At 52.9% G+C, this 12,247-nt stretch overlaps 1 protein-coding gene across 1 annotated transcript; it reads right to left on the bottom strand.

Annotated features, from left to right (window-relative positions):
• Positions 1-5,784: 5,784 nt before the first annotated feature.
• LOC144718619 (transcription factor SOX-12-like) lies at positions 5,785-9,979 on the bottom strand. The gene has a single exon (XM_078594014.1). It carries the CDS (start codon positions 9,758-9,760, stop codon positions 8,579-8,581), a length of 1,182 nt encoding a protein of 393 aa, XP_078450140.1. The 5' UTR covers positions 9,761-9,979; the 3' UTR covers positions 5,785-8,578.
• Between the last annotated feature and the right edge of the window lie 2,268 nt (positions 9,980-12,247).

The raw sequence follows: 12,247 nt of genomic DNA, 5'->3' as shown, positions 1-12,247 counted from the left end.
TGTGGCGAGTTGGTCTACTGATGGTTGGTGATCTGTATGGCGAGTTGGGTATACCGGTGTTTGGTGATCTGTGTGGCGAGTTTGGTATACCGGTGTTTGGTGATCTGTGTGGCGAGTTTGGTATACCGGTGTTTGGTGATCTGTGTGGCGAGTTTGGTATACCGGTGTTTGGTGATCTGTGTGGCGAGTTGGGTAGTGATTGGTGTGAGGGTTCTGTGTGTTTTTTTTCGTGAAAACATAGGAATTGTCTTTGAACATTCGCTTGGCATAGCAATCCATGTACCGTTCAATCTGAGACATCCCATTCGTGTCGTCCCTTCATCTGAGTTGTGGGGCTTCAGTTTCCTTCCACGTGAAGCCAAACACTCGTCAATGGAAATGGCCAAACGTTCCAATACAGAACCCACCCCCGCCCCCTCCCCCCCGAAACACGGCGTCTCGAGATCCATCGAGGCTCTTCCGGAAAGGAGCATTGTGAGTCGTTACGGTCACGAACACTTTGATATTACTCGCGCTGAGGGACGATGGCCGATGGTCAGTAATAGCGATGGGGTGGATGCCCGATTAACGGAACGCGTCCTGGAACCCACCCGATGATTAGAAGGCGCGGAGCGATCAGATCGGGAGACGCAAGTGGTGAGAATGAGCCGGTGGTGCAGGTGCATTGGGGATTACTCCATCGCAGATTCTCGGCGGCTTGGCGGAGGCAGTCATCCAGCAGTGGATTGATGGTGGCTGATGACGACGACGACGATGCGGAGGACGGGGAGGTTGTTGGCGCAGGCTCGTGAGCCCGCGAGGAGTGTCAGGGTACGCGGGAGGACCTGGGGGGGGGGGGAGACGGGGCGAGGCAGAGTGCGGCTAGGCTGACCGCAGAGCGACCGCGTGGCACTGCGCAGGGCGGCAGCAGCGGCAGCAGCAGGCGCGTCTCCTCCCACGGTGTCTAATTGACGAGGGTGGCTGTGTCAGTTCTCTCGTTCACACTACAATTACATCGAACATGTCGTCCAATCGAGGGAGATTCTCTTACGTATCAGCCTTTCTGGAACCACCGTCCTGGCGACCCACCCGCGACGCACAATTGCGCGTTCGCCAATCTTATCGTTCAACAGTGATGTAATGTGTTCGGTACATGCTGCCAGCGTCTGATGATTGGTAAACAGGAGCCCCGCCGGGCATAGCAAGTGCTGATTCAAATTACGATCGGGGTCTTGTGTGCGTGCGTGCGCGTGTAGACGCTTGCGACCACAGCACTCGTCTCAAAACGCCTGTCAAGGCTATACGGGGGATCTTTGTCTTGTGTGTCCGTGTGTGTCCTTTGTGACGTAGGGAGTGCTGATTCAAATTAAGATAGAGTCGTTGTGTGAGTGTGCGTGCGCGTGTTTGTGTGTACACATGTGTGTGTGTGTGTTGCAGTGGTTAGCGCGCTGTGCTACGAACCTGGCGACCCGAGTTCGATTCCCGCTCAGGGCAAACACCGGTGACGATTATCTGAACCGGTCCTGGGCCTCCTCTAGGTCGACTCAGCCTCAAAAAAGTACCGGGTGCGGTGCGTCAACATCGCCACTCGGGAGACAAAGGCGGCCGGGCGTGGTGCTAGCCACCCACCCCCTCGTGTACCGTCCCGGCCTTCGTATGTGCTCACTAAAAGCACTTGTCCCAATCGCCTGTTGAAGGCTATACGGGGGCTCTTTATCTGCAGCACGTGACGTACAGAGCGCTCCGAATTCCACTCTGCGGTGCCCACGTCACGTGGGACGTGTTCGGCAATTATGAATGTCATTTGTTGTTGATGGAGATTGGTGGACGTGTTGGCGGAGAGTCACCGAGGGCTGTGGCCCCTCTCCACGCACGTGCCCGAGTGGGGCTCGGGGCGGAGCACGAAGAGCGTTGTCTGCACCACGTGTCTGTGTGTCTGTACAAGATGAGCATCGCGCATCAAATCACGCTTCTCTCCACAGTGGGCAGATGTCTGTGTAACGCTCTCTCTCAAGAGTGGAATTGGCCAAACATCCCAATGCAAGACGATCGTCAAAATAAAGCCTTGAGACTCCCGTGAGGATTTCCCGGATACTAATATCAGTGTTATCGTCACTGCCAATATGACATGTGGACAATGTAAAAATCGCACCGATTAAAATGTGTTTAACCGCACTATCGTGGCTACGACATTGATCAGCAGAGAGGAGCGCAGCAAAGTTCATTGTTGCACTGAACAAAGCTCAAATGTCCATGCTGCCCGCCTTCTCCAAACATCAGTGTCCAAACGCGGCGAGGCATGGCCACATATAACACCCACCCCGCAGTATCAGATTGAAAGAAATGAAGGAGCTGTGCATGCACCCTGCCCCCAGCTGCCACACAACCCGTGATGTTGAACAGCCTGCGCGGAGCGAGCGGAGAGCTGGGTTGGTTTGTGGATAACGTTGGCTCAAGGCAGATAGAACCCCTTGGATGTGGCTTGGTCAGACCTGACTCCCACATGGGGTGGAGGCTCGTGCCCGTGCAGGATTGGCCTCTCTCAGGGAAGACTCTGGCCTGGCTTTGCCCGGGTCCTGTGCGATGTCTGCACAATCCACACTGCCGCTCTCAGACGAGTGGCGTGCAACCGCGGAGTGCATCGTCAGCGGATATTTGCATTCATTACCTCGCGTTTCAAGGGATGCTGCTGTTGCCGTGGTGCAACGGTCCAGAGGTTGTCAGCTCGTTTGATCTCCTGCTGCGGAAGTTCAAACAATGGTGCCCAGTATCTTCACTTCCAGCGGGCTGCCTCTGTCCACCCAGCAGTGGGAATGGTCGTAGCACAGTCAGTCCACTGGCAGGGCACGCGTATGGTGGGGGTGACGGGTGGGGGACTCCCATCTCTTCCCAGATGTCCAGCCAGCGTGGTAGAGTAGGCCGAAGTACACTCTAAAGGGGCTGCTCGCTTGAGCTCTCGAGACCAACAGTGGTGTGAGCAGGTCCAGGGCTCGATTTGGGTGGCCTTTTCTGCGTGAAGCAAACAGCTCCGTGCGTTTAAAGCCTTTATTTGTCCACACTTTAGGCAAAATTACCAAGCATGTATTCCCCTTAAATCCTTAATGAGCCAGCACTCTTGCCATTCGCGGTCATCAATCAATCAAGCCCCTTAGTTAAAGCCTTGCGAGGTCCCGTTGAGATGCATTAGCTCTTCCTCAAGCGTGGCTCTGGCTTGGCCACGTGGGACCAAGCCTTGGCTATTTTGACAGGTCATCTCATTGTTATTTTGCAAGTGTTATTTTGACCGCTGCCGCGATCGCATCACGCAAGCGCCGCCATCGTTAACACGATCTCGCCAAGGTGAAATTATGCAATTCTGATAACGGTCCGCGCAACGAGCGTTCTCTACAGCAAACTAAGTGGCTTCTACGACAAATAAAAGCGAAATGAACTGCATTGTCAGTGATGCATACGCACAAATCATAGAAAAATACTCACCACGAATACTCTCTTAGAAACATACACACGGGACCCAGGTGTCAGGAAATCGGCATTAAAGAGCAGTGTTAATGATGAATGTATTCCGTTTATACATCGGTGCATTTGCGTCCGAGATTACGTACACCTAGGAGATGGAGCAATGTGCAGGTGCTGGGTGGATTATTGAATTGATGAACGGTAAGAGATGGCAACAGCTTGGGGAGAGGTCTCTATCCAGCAGTGGATTTATCGTGGCTGATGATAATTGTCATCACCACCACCATTAGTGCACTTGACTCACACGCAGTAAGAGGCGTGCATCTAAAGGGTTGAAATGTGTTGGTGCCTGTGGTGATGTTTTACACCCCACGGTCCAAATAAAATCCGTATTGCATCATTACAATAATACAAATGTCTGATTTATAGCGCTCACAATTTGTGCATCGAGTTGCTAAGACGAGTTGGGTCACAACGTTCTATCGATGGTGAGCATGGTTATCTCAGGTGGACCTCTCAATCGGTTGATTCCCACTCAGCTTGCCTTGTCCATCTACTTTTCTCGGTTGCAGACCTGCCAGAGATTCGCCAAAGTGGCTCCGGCCAATCAGCAGCTGCGAGCCGCGTGACGTTGGCATCGTGACGTCATCACTTTTCCTTTTGCAAAACTCCACGGAGGGGGGGGGGTGCATGGCAGAGCTAAAGTTGTGGTGGGCATCACATTGGCTCAGAAATTACAAACTCCTGAAGACGAGTGGTACATTACTCCGCTTCTACGAGACCTTAAAGGGCCACACATCATCGTTGATGTTATAATGATCATAGTTGCAAGTTGTATCTTACCATTCTCTTCTCTGCTCCATCTCTCGATGTCTGTATCTGCTCGAACTATGTCCCTCTCTCCTCTGTGTAAGCTTTCCTATATCCCATTCCCACCGCTCTCATCATCTTTCACAATAGTCTAATTGCCACTCTGCTACTCCACAGCACCATAATTCTCTTCCTATTTAGGCCAGCATGCATGCCAGGACCCTGGCACCCTGCACAAGCGAACGCTGGCTACAACCTGGCACATATAAGCCCAGGTCATGTCATGACATTTGTTTTTGTCTTCATTGCGCAAAAGCGGGCACGCGGCCTAGTTTAAATGGACCTGTGCCAACATGTGAATGGCTCCCAAGGGCTCTCGTTTGGTTATAAATAAAAAGTTGGTGTGTTTGTGAAATTACGTATGCATTTATGTATTCACCCATCACGTGGATTTTCAGGCTGATCGAGAGCAAGGTGGTGCACAGCTTACTGGGAGTCCTGAATGAAAAAAATGTCTTAATTTTTAGAGCTGATAGCGCAACTGGATTAGCATTTCGACAAACAAGTATAAAAACACATTAAGGTTTGAGATAGTTACAGTTTCAGGAGAATGCCAATGTAGTGACCTTGGTATAATTTATGGTTATTTACATAATTTACACCCCTTTACATATCCTTGACTGGATGAAGGTCTCTTCATAGTTTGTTGACACAGTGATTGTTTGACCATACTTCATCACCCCGGTCAGTTGGGGTTGGTGCAGGAGGGGGGGGGGGCCCAGGACGAGTCAAGGCATCACTCACCACTGATGTCAGCGATGGCTGGAATTCAAACTCGGGTCGCAGGGTTCATGGTACAATGCGTGAGCCAGTCACTGCTCCTACTCGCAATGATTACTAAATTACCTTAAGGTGCTGGGATTCATAACGTTTCTTTAAACAAATAAAACCTTACAACTGCTGCATGTACATGTGTAATGCAAGCTAAATGCCATAGCCCTATTTCTGTACATTTAGGCCAAGGAGGCGCTGGCTATTTTCGAGCTGGAAATGATGACGAAACTCCACCGTCATCACCCACCACTGACGATGACGCCACTCCACTTGGCAGAGCAGGTCGCTTTCCTTACATCTGGCATGTCAAGCGTACGATGAAAAGTGTGACCCAGAAACCTCCTTTTCCAAATGGCCGAATGTGATATCCCAGTTCCCAAGTATGTCATATTTCATGAACAGCGACTCTGGGTGCTAACATTCGTTGAAACCAAAGGTCACACAGTCTGTCCACTTAAAGGACAATGTAGCAGCACTCGTCTCCAATGGTGGCAACGAGATGGTGGAAATTCCACATTGCCATGGTGGGAGCCAGACCATCTCAATGCCAACCAGTTAAAATTTACTCATTTAATAAATCGCAGATGGCTGATAGGCAAAGTTGATTTAAACTCGCAACATTTCCCAATTGCCAGACAAATGCATTTACCACACCAGAAGGCAACAGATCTCTGGAACCGACACAAAGGCACTTACACAAGTAGCTTGAACAAACTTCATTATTTATTCCAATATTTATTCACTTTACACAAAAAACGAGCGTACAGGCATGTCCAGAATATAGCACAACATAGGACTAATATTTAGGACACCCTTGCAGGGGGTAGAGACAAACATTATGCTTCAACCTTTTAACAAGGGGTGGGCAAACCTTGAGTTTTCGACCAGAGGTAGGGGGGCTCCACTGTTTGAGGCCACAGACAGTACATTGATATTTGTTTTTGTTAAAGTTAGGCAACTGCTTCCAGAACCATGAGACCACTTTACTTTCTGAATACAACTCCCGAAAAAGGCGATATAGGTGCAAGGACACTCACTCTCCCGTGTGGCCACGCAAGCACGTGCCACCAACGTGATCATGGCCTGCTGGATGTGTGCTGCGTGCGCGCACGTGCCGTCACACGTAAGGCTGTAAACCAGGTTGTGGGGACGACATCACAGCATATTACCACGTGCACATGTGAGTGCTGCTCAACAAAGGCGACGCGTCGCTAGAACTTGCCACGGACGGCATACATAATATTCAAAGTAAGCTTCGGCACAACTTAGGCAACCGAGGCCTGAGACGCAAGAGAGAGAGAGAGAGATAGACAGAGACACCCGAATATAAATTCGCATGCAAAGGGTTGTTTTTTTGTTTGTTAGAACCTACATCACACCACTGCCTATTGTAATTATTAAAACTTGCGTCGTTACAAAAGAAATCCATCCATCGCAACCAGAGGCGTGCATTCGCCTGAGGACCGGATACAATCTACCACATTCAAAAAGTGGGTGGCAGGGCGAGTTGAGGCAAAACGTGGATCTCGAACTTGCCTGCCCAGGACTCTGACCCAGTGTGACGGGGGAGGCGAGGCGGCCAAGGCGACGGGAATTTTTTTTTTTATAATTGCATAGCGCCCTGTATTCAATGGTGAGAGAGGGGGGTAAAAAAGCCCCACTTTTGGACCAACCTAAAGCAGAACTCGTAACGTCATCTCGCCAAGCTAAGGGGCGCTCATATGCAAACATGCAGTTAAGAAAAAACAATGAACCCTCATAGACATGCGAGCAAAGTGAGGTCCAGCCGTTTTTTTTATTCGCTCAGAAATAAATTATCTACAAACGGAGCAGTCAGCCGACTGCGCATTTGCGCATCGCAGGAACACGCGGACACACAACAACGAAAACCGAAATTGAATTTTTTTTCGTAAAAAAAATGTTTGTACAAGAGTGCTCGTCTAAGAAAGTACAATACAGTGTTAACATATTGCACAAAGTTGCGACTATAATGGTGAAAGCGAGGAGCGCGCGCACACACACACGGGGTACACTGGACTGCTCATTAAATACAGCGACACACGAACGGGGGGACACCGATCATACAAAGCCGCGTTCTGTACAGTGGCGTTAAATCGTCATATTACAGTCCTTTACAAAAACAAAACGACAAGTAATATAAAAACATAAATCAGTACACGTTAAATAATCATTTCAGTAGGCAAAAATAGGAATACACATACGTCTGCTGTGAGCGACTCCGTCCATTGATGGGGGAGGCGACTTGAAATGTGCCATTTGATTCAGGGCATTTGACGGGTTTCCGTAACACGCAATTAGAAATCGCACACGCGGAGTAAGAAATCGATTTGTATCGATTAAAAACAAACCAAGAGACTACCACGGTCAGGAATGGCCAAAGTACTCGACTGTTGAGTTGTAAAGGCATCGTGTCTAGCCCTTACAGAGTATGAAATACCAGAGTTATAGATTGTTTTTGTTTTAGAGCATGGATTTTTGTAAAACTACCAAAGTCACAAACGGCCAATGGTATAACAAACATCCTTACAAAAAAGACTACCACCCACCACTCCACCAGCTTCTAACACGGTTATTTATACCTAGCCCAAAGACGACTACAAAAAAGCTAGTTTAGTCGATGGGACAATCATCGACCTCTAAAAACAGTCCGCGATTTCTCAAAAGGTCCTGTTCATACGGCGAATGTGGTTGAGGTTTGGTCCTGAAATAGTTTAACTATAATAGACGGCGCCTTGCTGGGATCTTGACTTATTATTATTCACTTGTAAAAACGGTCCCAGCGTTGGCTCCATCTAATGGCTCCTGAGAGTTTAATGTTTCGGGGAAGAGAGAAAGGGGGGGGGGGGAAGAAAGGGGGATGGGAATAAAAGGGGGGCACACTCATCAAGGGTCTGGGAATGATGGGGTGCTGAGCGGGGATGGATGGGAGGCTGGTGTATGCTTTGGGGGGGGGGGGTGACAGTCCCTTCTCTGGAGGAGGGCGAGTGGAGGGGGGGAAGAAGACCTGGAGAGCGAAGGGGTGGAGGGTGTGGGGGGGGGTAAGGGGTGACCCTGGAGAAGCTGCCGGCTCCTGGGAGAACCCACTGCCGCAACTCCCCATCAGGCGGGACCCTGGCTGGCCAGCAGTAAGGCGAGAACACAGTTCTAGCGAGAGACGGCATCGCTGCGAGGGCATGGGCACAGAGCGCGCCTCTCCTCCACGCCGCACTCGAGTGAGTCCACGTGCAGTGCACCAGCCTCATCCTCCTGCTCCAACCTCGCGCGCTCTGCTCCTCAAACTTATCCGCTTATACTCCGCTATGCCACCACCACCACCATTCTCCTCCTCCTCTGCTGCGCGCCTTGCTCGCTAGGTGTATGTTCACACAGCTACCTTGCTCGCAGCTTGGCTCTCCATAGCTTCTGCTGCTGCTGGTGCTGCTGGTACTGCTGATGATGACAGTGCTGCTGCTGCTGCTGATCCTTCCCCCACCACCTTTCAGCAGGTGAACACGAGGTTGGCGATGCTCGACTCCATCCACTCCCCGGAGATCATCTCGCTCACCTCGGGCGTGCAGTAGTCTGGGAACTCGAAGTGGGAGCCCGCGCCCGAGCTGCCCGTGCTCAGCGCGTCCGCCTCGCGGTCGAGCGCGCCGAGGCTGCCCAGGATGAGGTCCACGCTGGACGGGGAGGCGGGCGACGAGCCCAGCTCCAGCTCCAGGTCGAACATGTCGTCCTCGTCGCTGGAGCAAGACGAAGACGACACCGTGGAGGTGGACAGGGACCTCGACGACGACGACGACGACGTGGTGGATAAAGGCGGAGAGGTGACCCTCTTGATGATGGCTGAACTCAAGTTGCTGACGCTGCTGCTGCTGCTGCCGCTGCCGCTGCTGGCGGCACCCTCTGGGACTCCACACTCCTCGTAGAAGCTGAGGCGATCCACAGCCTCGCCGGGGATGCTGAGGGTCGGGCTCGAGGGCACGGAGGCGCCGGCGGCTGCGGCGTGAGACGAGGAGCAGGAGGAGGCTGAGGCGGCCGCCTTGCCCCGCTCGCCCGCCGCGCCCTTGGAGCTCCGCTTGGCCGCCCTCGCTCTGCTGCTGCTGCCGCCCCCCGCCGCCTCCTTCAGCAGCAGCGAGGAGCCCATCTTTGGCTGCTGCTGCAGCTGCAGCGCCTTCACCTTGCCGCTGCTCTTCTTGCTGCTGGAGCTCCTGCCCGCGGAGGTGCCGCCCTTGGGGCTGCCTTGCTGCTGCTGCTGGGCGAGCTTGGCTTTCTTGCGCGGCCGGTACTTGTAGTCGGGGTAGTCGGCCATGTGCTTGAGGCGCAGGCGCTCCGCCTCCCGGATGAAGGGCACCTTCTCGCTCTCCTTCAGCTGCTTCCAGCGGCGGCCCAGCCGCTTGGAGATCTCCGCGTTGTGCATGTCGGGCGACTGCTCCATGATCTTGCGCCGCTCGATCTGCGACCACACCATGAAGGCGTTCATCGGCCGCTTGATGTGCCCGCTCGCCGTCTTGCACCACCCGGGGCCCGGCGCGCCGCTCTCCGTCCCGAGGACCCCCACCAGCGGCCCCGGGGCCACGGAGCCGGGGTCCGAGCCCTCGGCTTCGGAGTCGGAGCGCGAAGCCGCCGCATGCTGCTCGGGGCGATCCACGATGCTCCGGCCGCCCGCCTGCTGCACCATGGCCGTCCTGCGCGAGTTCCACGCGCCTCTCGCTCGTCCCGCCGTCGCCCCTGCGTTTGACTCGGCGAGTTGTCTCCCCCCACCCCCTGCGTGGGTCGTGGCTGCCCGAGCGAGTTGCTGGCGATATTCTAGTTGTGGGGGGTGGGGCCGGGCCGGTGTGGCCGGTGGGGGCTGCTCTTGCGCGGGGGGCCGCCGCTCGGGCTGTGCGGGGTGCGAGGCCGCGCTCCGCGGTTTGAATCCGCCTCCCTCCGGCCACTCCCTTATATAGCGGCGGGCGCCTCTCGACGGCGCGGCCACGGCCAATGGCAGAGAGCGGAGCGCGCGTGGACACGCCCCGCGCGGGCTCTGATTGGTTGTTGCTAAGGGAGCGCGCGCCACGCCCACTTTGTTTTTTGAGGGGGGGGGGGCGGCGCGGTTAAAAAGGAGGGGGGGGGGGAAGTAGCCGGCCCAGAGACATCCAGCAGTGGAGTGACCGTGGCTGATCATGTCCATCATACACACATCATATTCATCATACACACAACATATATACATCATACACACATCATATACATCATACACACATCATATATACATCATACACACAACATATATACATCATACACACATATTCATCATACACACATCATACACACATCATATTCATCATACACACATCATACACACATCATATACACCATACACACATCATATATACATCATACACACATCATATTCATCATACACACATCATATACACCATACACACATCATATATACATCATACACACATCATATTCATCATACACACATCATATATACATCATACATACAACATATACACATAATACACACATCATACACACAATATATACACATCATACACACATCATACACACATCATAGGCGGGCGTGTGTGTAGACGAACACACAACCGCCACTCGCCACGAATTCATGATGCCGTCACCATTAAGACTGTGCCAGGCTAGGTGCACTTTGTGTGTACGTGCACGCTTAGACAACAACACACGCACACACTATGCATGCAAGACCATTACGTAGCACAACCGTGAGAGATGACGACACCGGGGATGCCTTCATCCAGCAGTGGATTGATCATGGTTTTGCTGATGATGCTGACACTATGCATGGATACAGTACAAATAAATATAGGCACACACACACACGCGTAGCTCATGCACACCCCACTTACCAACACAAACCTCGACACACTACACACACACACCGTACACTCAACTACACACACACATCTCGTCCACGCGACACACACTGCACATATCACACCAGACAACACGCTCCATACATCTCACTCACTACATACACAATCCACACACACGCACTAAACATCCCACACACCCCTTGTGCACGTGTAGCCGAGACACCCACACACCCACACCAAACCTCTCGCCTACAGCCCACATGCTCCAACAACAACACTGTAGAACACAGCCTACACATCACACACACATCCACCCCATAGTCCTACTAAGCACCCTATACACATGTACATGCCCCCCTTTCTCTCTCGCACACACACACCAAGAAAACCATTCCACACACTGCCACACACTGACACACACTGCCACACACACACTTCACACCGACCGCAAATATATCCCGTACCCACTCACGAACACCCCCCCCCACGCCACGCTTCACAACAACCACCCTCATCACAATTCACACCCCACACCCCCCCTCCAGCCCCATCCCCTCTCTTCTCTCCTTCGCATCGGCCGCATGCGGCAGCCCCTAAGCTCCAGTAAACTAATACTCGAATCGCTGACAGAGAACGAGCGGGCTGATAAGAGCGCGGTGGTGGTTGTTGTTGTTGTTGCTGCTGCTTCTTCTTCTGCTGTGCGTACCGACTTGCTCACAGCACCTGCGGAACACGCCCGGTTACGAAGCACCGCACACAATTAATGATTGCTGCTCTGAATTCTGCAGAACGAGCGCCCGCCATCTCCCGCTTTAATAGCGATTAGCCTAATTGGCATTTAAATGAAGACTCGTTATCTACAGCACACCTTCATAACGCGCTGTAATCCACCTAAGTAACAGCACTTTAAACCATTACACCCGTGGCGTTAATTTTCAACAACCCACAGCCTCGTACGCCAACGCACGCGTGTGCGTGTGTGCTCGCTAACAGCACTTTCCCCTACAGTCTGGTAAGGCTATACGGGGGATCTTTGTCTTTGTGTGAGTAACGCCGTCTGAATAATCGCGCAGCAGAGGCTTTGGCCAAGCGAGCACTCGAGCCACCGATTGGTCCGGCATCCAAATGTGGCGGTCGTGGGGACGCGGCACCCCGAGCTCCGAGTGGCACTGGCTGCTGCTGCTGCTGCCGGGCACGGATGTCGAAAGGGGGTGGGGGGCCCTGGCGTGCGTTTCATCAGCGGGTGGGACCCCAGAGCCCGTCCGCCTCAACCCCCCACCCCCCACTCCCTTACCCCCCCCACTCCCTTACCCCCCCACTCCCTGACC

This window comes from Lampetra planeri, chromosome 5 (genome assembly GCF_965212315.1).
Source record: "Lampetra planeri chromosome 5, kcLamPlan1.2.h2, whole genome shotgun sequence".
Taxonomy (NCBI): Eukaryota; Metazoa; Chordata; class Hyperoartia; order Petromyzontiformes; family Petromyzontidae; genus Lampetra; species Lampetra planeri.
The sequence above is the reverse complement of the archived record's forward strand: the minus strand, read 5'-3'. Positions and strand labels throughout refer to the sequence as shown.